Below are 15,766 nucleotides of genomic sequence, written 5' to 3'. Positions count from 1 at the left end.
TGTACCTTTAAGAAATTGTTATTGCATCTAAACAAACTCCTTAATGATACCAAAGAGAAACATGAATGATTAAAAATAACGAAGAATCGTGAGTTACAACGAATAAGAAGGTCTTGCGTCTATAATTTATAGTAAACATATTAGAATTACAATTTAAATTAGTGTGTTTTAATTGCTAACAAAAAATATATTCTGATTTGATTTATTATTATATTATACAGTATTAATTAGAATAACTAAATAAGGAATTATTAAGAGTTTTTTTCATTCCATGGAATTAATGATTAGGAGTTGATATCCCTGAATAATGGAAAGCATTTAAAAGTGTATATTTTATAATTGAATCACAAAATTGATTGTGCTAAATAAATTATTTGAATTTGAAAAAGTTGCTAATTTAAATGTTTAAAGTATTTATAAAATTAACTAAATAATTAAAATATGTGAAGTAGAAGACTTTTTTTTTTGAAAGTAGAAGTAGAGAACTTGAATACGGGGCATTAACAATTTTTTGACTAATATATGCAGATATATCTTTGTAAGAATAAAAGACATAAATATAGTAATAATTATTTGGTATTGATTGCTCTTTATATTCCTTAATTAACAGATTTGAATTTAAATTTGAAAAACTCTACTTATATAAACTATTTAATATTTATAAATTAATTAAAATAAATTATATAATATTTATATGCTGATATTTTCGAATTTCTTATTTTTCTTATTATATTTGATATATTTAAAAATAATTTCAAGTAAATTTTACATTAAAAATATGAAATTTTATAATAGTAGAGGATATTAAATATGGTGAGAGATGATCATATGCTTTTTTTTTAAATTTGCCGAGATGATCATATGAAATAAAAAACGTGGGAGTACCAAAATTAAAACTTTAATTAGTAAAAGAACTAATATGCTTACCATATAGTTTTCAAAAGTAATACTTATGTTTTATTCTTAACCACTTTTTTAACTTCTAAGTGTAAAAAAAATAACTGCAAGTTATTGGTTTCAAAATAAATTTCTTTAAGTTTATATTTTTATAAACTCTTTTTCAAAATTATTAATTTAGTGTGTATGTTGTCATATGTATTATTGAACATAGCAATTAATGTGACAAAAAAAGTGGAAATGAGTTTTTTTTTTGGAGGGAAAATGAATCATTTAGGAAGGAACATGTGGCATAGGCTTCTAGAAGGAAACATTATTTTCATATATATATAGATAGATGGTATGTTCACACTAATCTTACACTCACATCAAGAAAGGGACAAAAATAGAAGAGAGAAAAATGTAACATATGATAACTGATGTGATAAAATATAGATAAATATATAAAAATTAAAATGTGAGTGAAAATAAGATGAGAAAGAACCTGAAGTGTAAATGAGTAATTAATTTTATATAACAATGGGCATATATTGAAAAATAAAAAGAGATCGGCATTAGGGGAAAAAACAACTTTGATATGCTCACGCCACTTCTTTTATTTCATCTCATTTCCACTCATTTTTTCTTCTTATCTCCTCTTCTTTTCTCATTACATCACTCATCGTCATATCACTCACTTCTATGATCTTCAATTCCTATCTTTCTTTATATGCATGGTGGAGGTGGAATGGTGTAAAGAAAACGTCAATTGGACTGGTTTGGACTTTTGAGGAAAACTGCTACTTGATTTAGGGTGTCTTTGGGCACACATTGATACTAGTGGAAACGAGTTTTAGCATTCATTTTGAGATGAAAAGTAAATAGAAAAATCTCTATGAATTGAGGAAAAAATACTTTTATTTTTAGATTTATCTTGTATCCAAACACACATTTGGTTTATCAACTTTGATATCATGATTTTCTATCATGATATATATACCATTAACAATGCACAACAGGCACAAATTAATTTCTCATACACCTTTAGGAAACACCTTCTGCTTGTTGCATGCATAAATCTTTATTGCTAAAAGTAAAAAAATGGTTCAGTGCTTATTTGTTCTTATAAGTAAAGAGTTGGTCCACTAGAATCTCATCTCACTCAATTTGCATCAATCTATATTTTTATTTTCAGAGATATACAGTTGATATATCTTAAAATGTTTAATGGATTTAAAATAAACATTCAACTTGACACTCTAATTAGTGTGTGTTTTGAGGAGCAATCTAGCAGTTTAAGGAATTTTATATGATAGGGAATTTAATTGGATAAATAATTGACTTTTTTTATTTTCAACTTCACTTGTTTGGATAAAATGAAACTCGACATGAACAGAGTTGGACCAGCCTAAACAGTCATGATCAAGTTGAACCGACTCGACCGATCATTTAGATCAGTCATAAATCTTAATTCCTAACCCTAAACCTGATATGAACGGGTCGAGAAAATCTAAACCCTAAAATCAACTTTAAACCAGATTGAACATGTTCGGTTGAGTTGAACATGTCGGGTAGATCATAATGGATCAGCCCAACTCACCTTTAACCTTAAATCGTCGATAAACCCGACTAGAACCCTTAAATCGTCCATAAACCCGACTAGAACCCTTAAATGGGCCCGAAAGCCTGATTTTAAGTCGCCCATTCTGCTTACCTGACTCAACGCCAGTTCACCCATCTCGTCTCATGACTCTCTCAAACTGACTTGCCCAACCCGATACTGACCCGGCTGACTCGACCTGTGTCAGGCAGGCAAAATGAAGAGAGAGTATACTAACATTAGTTTTCTAAATATTCTTGTCACTAGATTAGTTCCTTAAATTAATAAAACGGAAATGAAATCGTGTTATACTTGGTTTAGCCGTTGAAATTAACATAGCAACCGGATGGAAGGAGAGGATTGTCAATTCTCATGAGACGAGTACTATCATGCATGCGGTATGCATGTGTACCATCTTAGCGTTTTCTTTTTTCTTTTATGAATTTTACTTAATTATTAATTAATATCATATTACATTCCTCCACTCCACTATAAATATAAGCCTTATTAACCCATGCTATCCCATTCCCATCTCAGTTCTCACACTCTGATCTATATAGCAAAACCACCACCTCCACCACAATGCAAGTTCTGAAATCAGCCACCCAAATGGAGACCGCGCCACCTCTTCCACTGCCGGTGTTGGAGCTTGAGATGAGGGCTCCCTATGAGATGATCCACCACCTGGCCTCGAGCAACGCGGTGGTGGTCTTCAGCATGAGCGATTGCTGCATGTCCACGGTGGCCAAGCGCCTCCTATTCAGCCTCGGCGTCGGCCCTACCGTGGTGGAGCTGGACGAGCGTGCCGACGGGCCTAGCATCCGGGCCGTCCTCTACCAGCTCGTCGGAGCCCATCAGCCCACCCTTCCTGCTGTCTTTATAGGAGGGAAGTTTGTTGGTGGGGTTGAGACACTCATGGCGAGGCATATCAACGGCACCCTCGTCCCTCTCCTCAAGGAAGCTGGAGCACTCTGGCTCTGAACTATATATATATATCTATGATAATTTTTACTTAGTTATATATATATATGTTACTTGAAAGGTCCTATGTTGACATATATAACATCAGTATTTCCCAGCACACTCTTTGTTGCAAAGTTCTTATTAATTTGTTGCATGCTTTCTATATTAGCCGTTAGTATTATTTGCATTGGAAAATGATCACAATTAACAACCAAGTTTTTTTCTTTACATTTTGTAATGTCAAAATTGAAAGGAAAAAAAAGGGAAAAAATGTGGCCGGAGAGTTCTTCTGGAAAGTTTTTGGTTTGAATTTGCCGGAAAATGCCACTTAGGAGTTAGGACCGATATGGTGTGCATGCAGATTGTGTGCTGAAAAACACAAAAGAAGTGAAGAGATGGCATGTGTCCGTACCGAATTATAATTGCTGAATGTTAAAGTTTTTTATTTTGGATTATGTGATCACCACATCAAGAACATGTAATCGATGCTTATTTACAATAAACACAGTGCATGCCATGAGGAATATTGCAGGGAAACCGTTTGGCATGTAACCGTACATGGGGTATCTTTATTCATATTTCAGCTGCGCTGCATTGAGCTAAAAATGTGAAAAAAAATCAACACTGATCATTTGTCAGGGTGACCTCACGGTCATGACGTGTAATGTACCAGCAAGAAATTAAAACAGTACTATTTTGCTATTGAAATGTTTTCTTTTAATTTGGTGAAAGTATTTCGGCTTGATAAAATTTCAATTGTATTTACATAGTCAATTCCTAGAAATCAGCAATTGAGTTTATTCACCTAAATTACTTAATGATTAAACTATGTAATTTTGAATTTAAAAAAAAAAACTATGTGATTTTGGAATTTGATTAAAAAAAGTGAATGTTGAAATACATGCAATCACATCCAAGTAACCTATTCTAATGCATTTCAAAAAAAAAAACCTATTCTAATGATTAATAATGATTGTTGCGTTTATAGCTAGGAATATGAGAAACACGTGTTTAGGGGAGATTTTTTACCGCTCCGTTAAAAACTCACGCTAAACATGTATTTTTTTATACTCCACGTAGCGTTGAGCTAAACATGTATGCTAATTGAATGCTGAGAATTTTTGGGTTGTGGAACTCTTTAGTGATCTTTCAAATATTCTGCCATGTTCAATCATTTTTTTAATAAAATTTGCATTAATTAATGAGTTGTGTCTGTGAGTAAATGATAATTTTAATTAGGAAATAAAAATGGTAGGTGAACAGTGATTTTAACAAAATTACAGTTATGATATATAGGTTTGAGCTTAATGCCCAAGGTTTTAAGCGACGATCCTAACTGAAGTGATTTTGATTGAACAAGTTCAAGTAAGGCTCACATGAAATGAAAGGAGAAGACGTTAGAGAAATTTTATTAAAAAAATGAAATGAATTAGGAGGCTTGAACTACTCGTGCATTCACGTTATTTATGTGCCACAAATATTTTATCTTTGTTAGGAAAACTTGATGCTCTTCATAATGTTGAATGTATAATTCATTTTGCTTTTTGTGATCACATGAAAATATTTTTATTATTTAAATTGTAAGCTTGCTTAGTACAACTAGAGGGTTTGATTTGTGGGAAAATGTACATTAATCCAGTTGGTGAGGGAGGGAGGTACAAAGGCATGGCATGCGGAATCAAATTAAGGGAGACAAGCTCTGCAGAACACAGAAAATGTTACTGCTCTTCTTGTTTTGTTGTTGTTATTAATTATTATTGTGATCGATCACTGTGATGATGATGGTGATGATGATGAGAGTGAGATTTGATTTCCTCTGCTAGTTTCGTTTTACCGTTACTGCCATGCAATTCGTCATTGACTCATTGAGATAATGATTATGGGAGAGAGGAGACACTTGGTTTTCCATGTTTGTCTGATTTGGGAAATCCAATCCACAATGAAATCATCGTGAACAGAAGGGATATGAAATTTGACCAGGGATTCTTTTCTTCTTTCCTTTTATTGAAATGGAAACCAACCAAGGACACATGTGATGCGAATCGTGATCTCTCTTCAGTCTTCATGACTTGTAATATTTGACTGTTTTTAACACTCTTTGACTGTCATATGCATGCACCACCTACTCTAGCTAGTTTTACTTTCCTCCTTTTTCCCCAAATAATAATTACTCCATGTCTCCATCCATTCCTTACCTTAATATTTGTCAATTTAGGGCTTTAACTCAAATTACATTGTGTAAGAAAGTTTTTTTACTCGAAGGCTCGAAGATATATTCTAACTATTGATAGTTATAATAATTTGAGAATAAGCCTTATCTAGTCCTCAATAGTCTTTGTCCCCTCAACTAAGCAAATATGTAAAGCTTTAATTTTCTAATAAAAAATACAAGATCATCATGTACTTTTATTTATTTATTTATTTATTTATTTCGCAATTTTGAGTCGGATATGACAATTAACATATAGACGATAAAGTTCTTCCTATCAAATATTAATTTAACGCAACTGCATACAGACTCGAAACTAAGACCTTTGGTTAAGCTAAAAGAACCCTGTGCAAATTGATCTACGCGTTTGATGGTAACATGTAGTTTCGAATCATTGACGGAATGTTGTCTAACAACACTTCTCTCATGTAGGAATAAAATCTCAAAGTACTACATTGCAAATGAACTTAGTTAAGAAAATTAAGAATAAGCATGCTAGCTCAAAGTATATATGAAGCTAAAATGCTAACACCATAGAAAAGCCCCTAAACTCCAACATTCAACAATGAAATATGTTGACTTTTGAGCGGATTAAGTTTTTCTTATTTTAATCAGCACTCCAAACATATAAATCGCTAACATTTTTAGGGACTTGCTTGCTCGGCGTTGGGAGGCCCTTGTGACTCGTTCTTTGAGGAAGGATAATGCGTGTGCGGACTTTCTAGCTAATGCCAGGGCTCGTCAAAGTAGTGGGGCTTTGCTCTTATCTAGATCCCCCAGTTGATCTTGTCCCTTTTGCTCTTGACAGATGCTTTAGGGACTACTTTTCTCCGGATTTAGTCGTTTGGGTGTTTGTTTTGTGCTTTTATTTTTTCTTCCTTATGCGCCAAAAAAAATTTGTATGAAGTTCCTATTGGCCCAATTGTATTCGTAGGATGAATGGCCCATGCATCTAACCCATAATGCTCATCTAAGGGAGGACCACAACTGTTGACTAAAAAAAATGGAGGACCATAACTTGACCAAAAACATTGGGATCATAGGCCCACAGCCCACAGATATCACTCAAGATTCGACCCAAAAAAGAAACATGACCACAATAAGTTCCGCGGAGTTTCTTTTAGCACCTGATTTTTCCACCCGCACCACCAAATTGAATCACTAGATTGCACTTCAAGGCCACATTAAGCGAATTTTTTAGAGACACATGGTTATGCAAAAATACAACAAATCCTCCAAGTTCATATTTTCATCAATACATTTAGATTTGGATAAAAGAGTTGGAGCAATTTACTTACTTTTTAGGTATACAGAATCCATGAAAAAGTTTTAGTAGATTCAATTTCAACAATGATATATTTATATCTCACTTTCTCTTCTATCTCATATTCACTTATTTTTTCTTCATATTTCTCATTGCTTTTTTTATCACATCGCACATCATATTTTTTATTTCTCTATCTTCTCTGTCTATCTCTCTCTACCACGTGGAGGTGAAGAGGTGTATACAAGTCATTTTCCGATTAAATTTAGTTCTATAAATTAACCCTCACTAGAGCTTCTTCATTGCTATGGCAATGTTGGAACATTGCGTCGTTAAGAGAGCTTGGACTACTACCATATCTTTTTATACCTTTTGTTGAAAACGCTATTTGTACATAGCTCCTATTAATCATAATGTCAATTGCAAGTGACGCGTTGAGTAAGTGAGTAACTAACTATACGATTCACACTCTAAAATCTAATCTACCATTATTATGTATCGACATAAAATATAATGTTGCCGACGTGCTTCCAATTGGGCTATTCTTATTACATCATCCAAAATTGACTTATTTTTCTGACCCATAGTTTGGCAGAAAAACCATCAACAATGCCCATAATTTTCACATCAAAACATCTTCCTTTTGACTTGCCACAAAAGAAAGAAAGACAATAAACAGAAAAACCTTCCTTAACTCCTTTCCCCTCCTCACACCTTCATAACCAAAACGCGTTCATTCATTGCCACCCCCATTTCCTCTGATCCATCAACAAACACCAAAGATCTCATCTTTTTCGCATTTCTGCAACTGGGTATTTTTTGTTTTTCTCGGCGGCGATCTTCACGAAGGGTGATGGTGAAAACCGACGGTGACAAGAAGAGGGGTTTCGGAACCAGATGGCTTTGGCTGGTGGTTGCTCTTGTCGCCGCCTTTGTTGCCATGGCTGTGTCTTCCAAAACTTCTTCCAAGATAGCTCTCTTTGGAGCAATTGATAGAGCATGTCACTGTGCTCGGGTAATCCCTCTTCACTCTCCTGATCCATACTGAGTTATTCTGTTTTTGTTACCTACTCACATTTGGAGCTTCCCCTTTTTTCTTAAATTGAACTGTGAATCCTAATCCTAATCCTAATCCATTTTGCATTTTTTTATTTTTCAACTAACTACATAGCATGTCTCTATGAAGCCCCAAGTAGTAGAAAAATGTAGAGATATGTACTTGATTTGATGGGAAAATGTAGAGATATGTTGTGAATCCTAGCTATTTACTAGAATATATATATATATATATATATATATATATTTTTTTGTTCTTAGTTGAGGGTGAAGGCTTTATTTTTCCTTATTGTTTGTTGCAGGGTACACCAAAGTACAGTGGCATGGTGGAGGATTGTTGTTGTGATTATGAAACTGTGGACCGTCTCAATGAGGAAGTGTTGAACCCATCCCTCCAAGAACTTGTGAAAACACCATTCTTTAGATATTTTAAGGTTTGCTTGTTGTCACTTCTTATGTCTACATTTGGCTTGAATTTTCTGTTGCTAACATTTGTACATAGTTGATGCTCACTTTTACTTTTTATATTGTATAAGAGGCAGATAAACCATTAGGTTTTGAGGAGGGCCTTCTTGTTTTGATCTGTATTTTGTTGTCTCCAATTGACTAGCATTTGTTCGTCCTATCCCTTAAATGACTAGCAAAGATTTCTTGCATCCAATTCATAGTCAGCGAACACAATTTAGCATTGAAGGGCCTTTCTAGAGAAAGAATTTGCAATAGGGTCCTAAGTTCGCAGCTTGTTTATTGATCATTTTTAAAGGTTTTATCCATCACTGGACTATTCAAATTTTAATTTAACCAACAATACGAGACATAAGAGATACCCACAGTAGCACACATGCTGTAGAAACACATGAAAGCTTTAGAATTGAGCACGCATAGCCATCTGCATTGTCAACTAAGCTTAGTGGCCTTCAGCTCAAACTATTCTATTCAAAATCATGTATTTTAATATATTGTACGTGATAACCCTATTAAATTGGAAATCTACTATTTATGTTACTATGTGGTGTGTGTTTAGGATGCATATTATTGATAGTGATCTACAAAGTTTGAAGTTAAGAGTGGATAGTGTTGAAAAGTATGTTTACCAATGATATTATGCAACTAGCATATTTAAACAACACTTTAGATTGTGCATTTTATGTATGGATACCTACCGCTGAATTGAATATTATTTTCTGCTTTTGTAAACCCTCACATGTTTCCTCTCTGCTAAAGACTATTAGATGAAATTTGCTACAGGTTAAATTATGGTGTGACTGCCCTTTTTGGCCTGATGATGGTATGTGTCGGCTGCGGGATTGTAGTGTATGTGAGTGCCCGGACAGTGAGTTCCCCGAATCATTTAAGAAGCCCAAGCGCCTTTCGTTGAATGACCTTGTTTGTCAAGAAGGAAAACCTCAAGCAGCTGTTGACCGTACATTAGATAGTAAAGCTTTCAGAGGATGGACAGAAATAGACAATCCATGGACGAATGATGATGAGACTGACAATGGTGCGCTACTCTACATACTAATTTGCTTATAAATTATATCTGATCGTAGTTGTAGTTTATCCTAGTGATTGTGTGAAATATTATATAGTATATTAATCTGAAATGTTGAAATTGGAACTTAGCGTCCGTATATCTGCTTGTGTGGTTTAAATTAGCTTATCTTGTTGAATAGATCTTGTATACACTAAGATATCTTTATGATTAAATTTCAATTTGATCCATTCTTGGTCTGATCTTTTTAACTGTCAGAAATCGAGTGGCACATGGTTGAAGTAATCTTCATTTTTCACTTCTTGTAAAAGCTTATAACTTTTTTATTAGGTGGCACCATAGGAGATTCACTTCTAGTGTAAAATACTTCGTACTTTGTACACACACTGTTCTTGTGTCAAAAGTAAATCATTTTATAATATTCTGAATTTCTTACTAAGAAAATAAATGTATCAATTGAACGATTGTGTGTGTTTGTAGATGAGATGACTTATGTTAATCTTCAACTGAATCCTGAAAGATATACTGGTTACACTGGTCCATCTGCAAGAAGGATTTGGGATGCTGTCTACTCTGAGAACTGCCCCAAATGTAAGTTGCCTTCAGAAAGCTTATGCACATCAATTGCCTGTGCTTTTAGGTAGTTAGATGATACCTTTCCTATTATCAAATATTGAAGGACCAATAACTATGAATGTGTCTCTATGTACGGAGTAAATACTTCCTTTTAAATGTTGCATTTCTTTTAATCATCTAATGTTTTATTTATCACCTGTGGAGCGGATATTAGTCATATCCTCTGGTTCATAGATGTTGGGAGCCATATGCAAAGCCCCTGAGACACCTAAGTGTTCATCCTTAATAATCACAAAAAAGTTTGTCTTTTGTAGATCCATCACAGGAGTCATGCCAGGAGGAAAAGATTTTGTATAAATTGATATCAGGTCTTCACTCCTCCATATCGATACATATAGCTGCTGATTATCTACTTGATGAAGCTACAAATTTGGTAAATATCATGTTCCTCTCTTCAGCAGTAGCTAATTTTCTGTTTGAAAGAGACATTTGCATTGCTTTTGAGGAATTAATAGTTTACTGCATATTTGACCAAGTAGGTAGACTACTGTTCGTCCTTGGTTTCTGTTTTACAGCCAAAAGTAATGGATCTTGTAAAATGACTTCTGTGATTTTTTATGCACTAAAATAATTTGGCAACATTGTAAATGTGAATATAATAAAATACAGTTCTTACTGAAGAAAAGCATATTTAAATCTCTAACTTCTCCTTCTTTTTTATTATTTCAGTGGGGCCAAAATCTATCTTTGATGTATGATAGAATCATGAAATACCCTGATCGTGTCAGAAATTTGTATTTCACTTATCTCTTTGTCCTGAGAGCAGTAACCAAAGTAAGTATGAATTATCCTGGTTTTAAAATCACACTCAGTACATTCATAGATGGATCAATCTTAATTTTTTTTATTTTAGATATACTAGTTAAAAGTAATCTTCATGCAATCTATATTCCACTCCAGGCTGCAGATTATCTGGAACAGGCTGAGTACGACACTGGTAATCCTAATGAGGACCTTAAAACACAGTCGTTGATAAGACAGCTACTTTACAGCCCCAAGCTCCAAGCTGCGTGTCCAGTTCCATTTGATGAAGCTAAGCTGTGGAAAGGCCAAAGTGGACCTGAACTGAAACATAAAATTCAACAGCAATTCAGAAACATAAGGTATCAACTGAAAAATATTGGACTTATCTCTGGCCTTAATACTATCCATTGATAGTTTTAGAGTTTTATTGTTGTTTATGCTCTAGTGATCATGCTGTATGGTACTCCCAAATATGTAGGAAAGATAATGGGTTTATGATGACTCTTATTAAGGCGTATCTTAGAATTCGGGTTAGGCCTAAATCTACCCCAAGCTAACTTAGGGATGATGATTTCTCTACCCATTATAAGGACTTATTTGGCCTTATCTCTAGTCAATGTGAGATGGAAGTTGCTTTTTGAATTTCCACCTATTGGTGGATGGATATTAGATAGGGTTAAGTTAACTGATTTTTAAGAGGCTGATCTGAACATAACTTTTAAGTTTTCACTGTAGGAAAATGACTAAACAATTACTACACGTTCTGCTCTGCATATATTGTTCTGCCACCGTTTCTATTTACATGCTACTTCATTTCATAATCTCATTGACATTGGAATGCAGTACATTGATGGATTGTGTAGGATGTGAGAAGTGTCGGTTATGGGGAAAGCTTCAGGTTCTTGGTCTTGGAACTGCATTAAAGATTCTCTTCACTGTTGATGGTCAAGAAAACTTGGATCAAACAGTAAGTACATTTGCTGGAGCCTTTCTTTTTTCCTCCCTCTTGTGGTTGCTACCTTTATGCATGTCGCCTTGACTCATATTGCTTCTGCATTCTGCAATGACCTTTAACTACATTATGCTTCCACTTAAATCTTTTACTGAAGCAGATACATCTTCTCTATTCTGTTTTCCTGTCCTGCTGCGGGGATATAATTGATAATTTGATAGTTAAATTAAGAAGTTGTAATCCAGCGAAGTATTTCCCTCTTATAATAGAAAAGTTTCTGGGTCTTCAGCTTGTATATTATTTTTTTGTGTAAATGACTCATCAATTTTTGTCTGTTACATACATCTCCCCTCTATTTTACTATGAATAGTAAAACATGATTGACTGACCCTTTGTGTTGCACTTGACGATGATCTTTCAGCTGCAGCTACAAAGGAATGAAGTAATTGCATTGATGAATCTTCTCAATAGACTTTCAGAGTCGGTCAAATTCGTCCATGAGATGGGACCTACTGCTGAAAGAGTCATGGAAGGACACCTTTCTGTACATTCAAAATTGATATACTCATGGAACAAATTTTGGTCTCATGTACTTAAAGCTTAGGTCACATTCTCTCTTCTGTGTATTTGTTGCTCTTCCTTCGGGCTATTGTTTGGTGTGGCTAACTGAGTGTTGCATTTGATATCTGCAGGCAGGCAGCGACAGGTGATAGTTTGGTTTTTGTGATTTTTGACTCACATTACTCCAAACAATGAGGCTTAGGAAACTATGGTCTTGGTTTGAAAATTTTCCGAGGATGTAACAGTAATGTATGTAACATGTCTCAACATTGAAGATAAATGATAGTTATACAGGGGAAAAACTGAATGTAGTGGAAGATATGTCATTTGGGATGTAATCCCACTAATTTTACTGAACATTCTTTTTTTGGTACAATGTTGACATATATCGCAACATGAAAATAAATCCACATGTTATGTCATTTATAAATCTTAAGGTTGACATATATCGCAATTTTTTACATGTAAGGTGACATGAATCTTCTTCACTTGTAATTCGCATACAAAATTATCATCAACATCAACCATTATGTTAGTTAATGGATAACAAATCAATATTTGGACCTAAATTGCTCTACTTTGAAAGTAGAGGAACTTAAAGCAATTGAAGCATTTCTAAAACTATATGCACCAGAAGTGTAACTAAGCAAGTTAAAATGGACAATTACTACTATAACCAAAAGTGTAACTAAGCAAGTTAAAATGGACAATTACTACTATAACCAAAAGTGTAACTAACCATGTTAAAATGGACAATTACTGCTATCATGTTAGTAATTGGCGAAGATTAGGGCAGTTCCTTTCTTTAGACGACCGATAGTCCCAGTGTTCTATTTGGTAATTTTCTATCATCACTTCCACGATCTCACCGGTGGTCCCTTTTTCACTTCTTCTTCTTCCTGATGAACACCACCACCATGACTGAGACCATCACAACCATCATGGATCTCCACTTTCCTCCTGAAAACTCTAAAAAGCTTCCACATTTCCATTCCTAAACGTTTCATAAGCATCTCTCTTCCTTTTCCTCTCTTCACTTTTGCTTCTTCTTCCTCATGAACATCGCTTCCTTCACTCATCAGATGCAGCGGCTCGGACGTCGAGCAGAAACGAAGTAGTGGATCTTTTTCCTTTCGTGGCCAAGAGCCCGGTTGTAATACCCCGATTTTGGGGAGTCACTTTAGTAACTCAAAATCAAAATAAAGCGGAAAAGCATGTATTTTTTTTCGTTTTGTTTTACATAAAAGACTTGTCGAAATAAAGACTCAACCCAATACGATGATCACAAACTAATATACAAATATATATACAGCCCCCGCTGTAAAATAAAAGTCCACGTCACGAGTAACCTCCAGTGACAGAAAGTAGTATGAAAGTGATGCCCGCATGCCCATAGGTACAAACCATAATCTGTGACAAAGTGTGATAGTACAGTCCTCCAAAGAAAGTAAGTCAGCCTCAAAGCGGCCTCATCAAGACCTCATAAGCACAACCAACTCCATATGATCCTCACGAAAGAGAATCACACAAAAAACTATAAGTCGGGAACCTACCCTGTCCCGAAATGAAAATGACCATCAGAGCTACGACATATACTCCTACTCTAACTACCCAAGAGAGCGTGTCTCAATATTCATCCTCCTCCTCCTCCTCCTCGGCATAATCTTCGTCGGAGTCAGAGTCAGAATCAGAGTCCAGAACGATCAGCTCGCTGTCCACATCAATGATCTCTCTCCTCTCAAACCGAGACACCAACCTAGACACCCCTGTCTCTGCATCCACCACCCTGACGGTCACATCCACCTCCGCCACTCGTACCAATGGTACTAACCGCGCTATAACCACGAGAGGAAGCATATGTTCTAGAGCGAATGATGGTAGCAGTGTCAGAATCATCCTCAGACTCAGCAGGCCTAGAGGAAGAAGCGACATCGGAACGGTCAGCAGCGGCGGGAGAGCTCGATCCAGACGATGCTGCACCGGCAGGCTCCTCCTCCGAGGGATCCTCGTCGTCAGACGACGGTGGTGGTGGCGGCACTCCAGTACCCGGACCACAATGAATAGTGGGTGGCAAGTTGAAGCTCACCGAGTAACATCGTAACAGACCCTTGGCCAATCTCCCAAACTCGTCAATCTGATCCTCCATGATCCTCCCCATGTATATAGCCCGGTGACTGGCGGAATCGGTCACCCACGCGGCTGGGGAATCCCGATCTAGCATCTCATATCGGGTTCCCCCCGAAGGGTGAACAGGCTCGAACCAGTCTGTCATCGACATATGACAGCAGGTGTACGATGGCCCAAACACAAGTAGACAAACAAGGCAAGCGCGATGGTCAACTCACGGAAATAAATAAATAGTACACATAGTGCACGCAACAAGTAAATTGTACGGGGATAGATACTTAGGTTCGATAGGCTTATAATATCATGTAAGTATCATAACCTCAAACGAAATAACAGTAGACGATAAATGACAACTCAATTAGTTATTAAGAAACATAACGATATTCAACGATATCAAGTTAATAAGTCAGAGATGTATAATGAAATGTATGTCATGCTGCAAGAAATGCTCCGGAATAGATGGGCATCATCGAGTCAGTCCTAACACTGGCCTAGTGTTTAACCATTTCAGCTCGGGCGTCTCTTACACCAAACAAATGTAGTCCGATCAGTCGTAACCCGCATGTCTTCCATTTCCGTCTGCTACTAAGAACTACACACAGTGTTCTTATGTGAAAACCCAAGTCTTATGACCATTTTGGGATTCACCGAGGTCCGACATCCCATCGTGTATTGACTTCAATATGTATGAATGATGCAATATGATCAGCAAATCAACGTACGACCAACCCTCGTCACGTCGTCACATGTTCTAACTAACATATTGTCTCTAAAAATACCCTAAGGTAAATGTCGATTCTGCGACAAAAGACGATTAATATAAAAAGGAGTGCAATCAATCTTGATGACTTCTTGAGTCATCTGAATCATCCAATTTCGATGGTCAAAAAATACTCAGCGAGCGAAAGAGTATCAATGTACTTGGAAACTTATAGTCTCCCGGCATATCTTTTAGATAGCCAAACAACAAAACTGCTCCTCGAGCAAAAGAGTACCAACGTACTTAGAAAATTATAGTTTCCCCGACTTATACTTTAGATAGCCAAACAACAAACCTGCTCCTCGAGCAAAGTGCCAAAGCGCACAGGGTTTCCCCTAAACTTGGATTCGACGACACTTCTCATTTTCCAAAACTTAACTCCAAGCCCTAAGCTTTCTTCAGAGGTTGTTATAATTATTTAAAGTGTTTGAATGTTGTTTAGTGAATTATGAATTTTCCTTGTGAAAAAATTTCTCTTTGTCTCTAATTCTATAAGTTCAAAAGATCCCGCCAACCCAAATGATTC

At 35.7% G+C, this 15,766-nt stretch overlaps 2 protein-coding genes across 2 annotated transcripts; both read left to right on the top strand.

Annotated features, from left to right (window-relative positions):
* Positions 1–3,085: 3,085 nt before the first annotated feature.
* Positions 3,086–3,457, top strand: LOC130725513 (glutaredoxin-C9-like). The gene has a single exon (XM_057576732.1). The coding sequence runs from the start codon at positions 3,086–3,088 to the stop codon at positions 3,455–3,457; it is 372 nt and encodes a 123-aa protein (XP_057432715.1).
* A 4,062-nt stretch (positions 3,458–7,519) lies between these two features.
* LOC130724327 (endoplasmic reticulum oxidoreductin-1-like) lies at positions 7,520–12,775 on the top strand. Its single transcript, XM_057575530.1, has 10 exons — positions 7,520–7,927; positions 8,271–8,402; positions 9,217–9,469; positions 9,941–10,051; positions 10,351–10,469; positions 10,766–10,870; positions 10,997–11,199; positions 11,684–11,807; positions 12,214–12,396; positions 12,485–12,775. Exons 1-9 carry the CDS (start codon positions 7,766–7,768, stop codon positions 12,394–12,396), a joined length of 1,392 nt encoding a protein of 463 aa, XP_057431513.1. The 5' UTR covers positions 7,520–7,765; the 3' UTR covers positions 12,485–12,775.
* The last annotated feature ends 2,991 nt before the right edge of the window (positions 12,776–15,766 follow it).

This window comes from Lotus japonicus, chromosome 6 (genome assembly GCF_012489685.1).
Source record: "Lotus japonicus ecotype B-129 chromosome 6, LjGifu_v1.2".
NCBI lineage: Eukaryota > Viridiplantae > Streptophyta > Magnoliopsida > Fabales > Fabaceae > Lotus > Lotus japonicus.
This window is presented reverse-complemented; position numbering and strand designations above follow the sequence as displayed.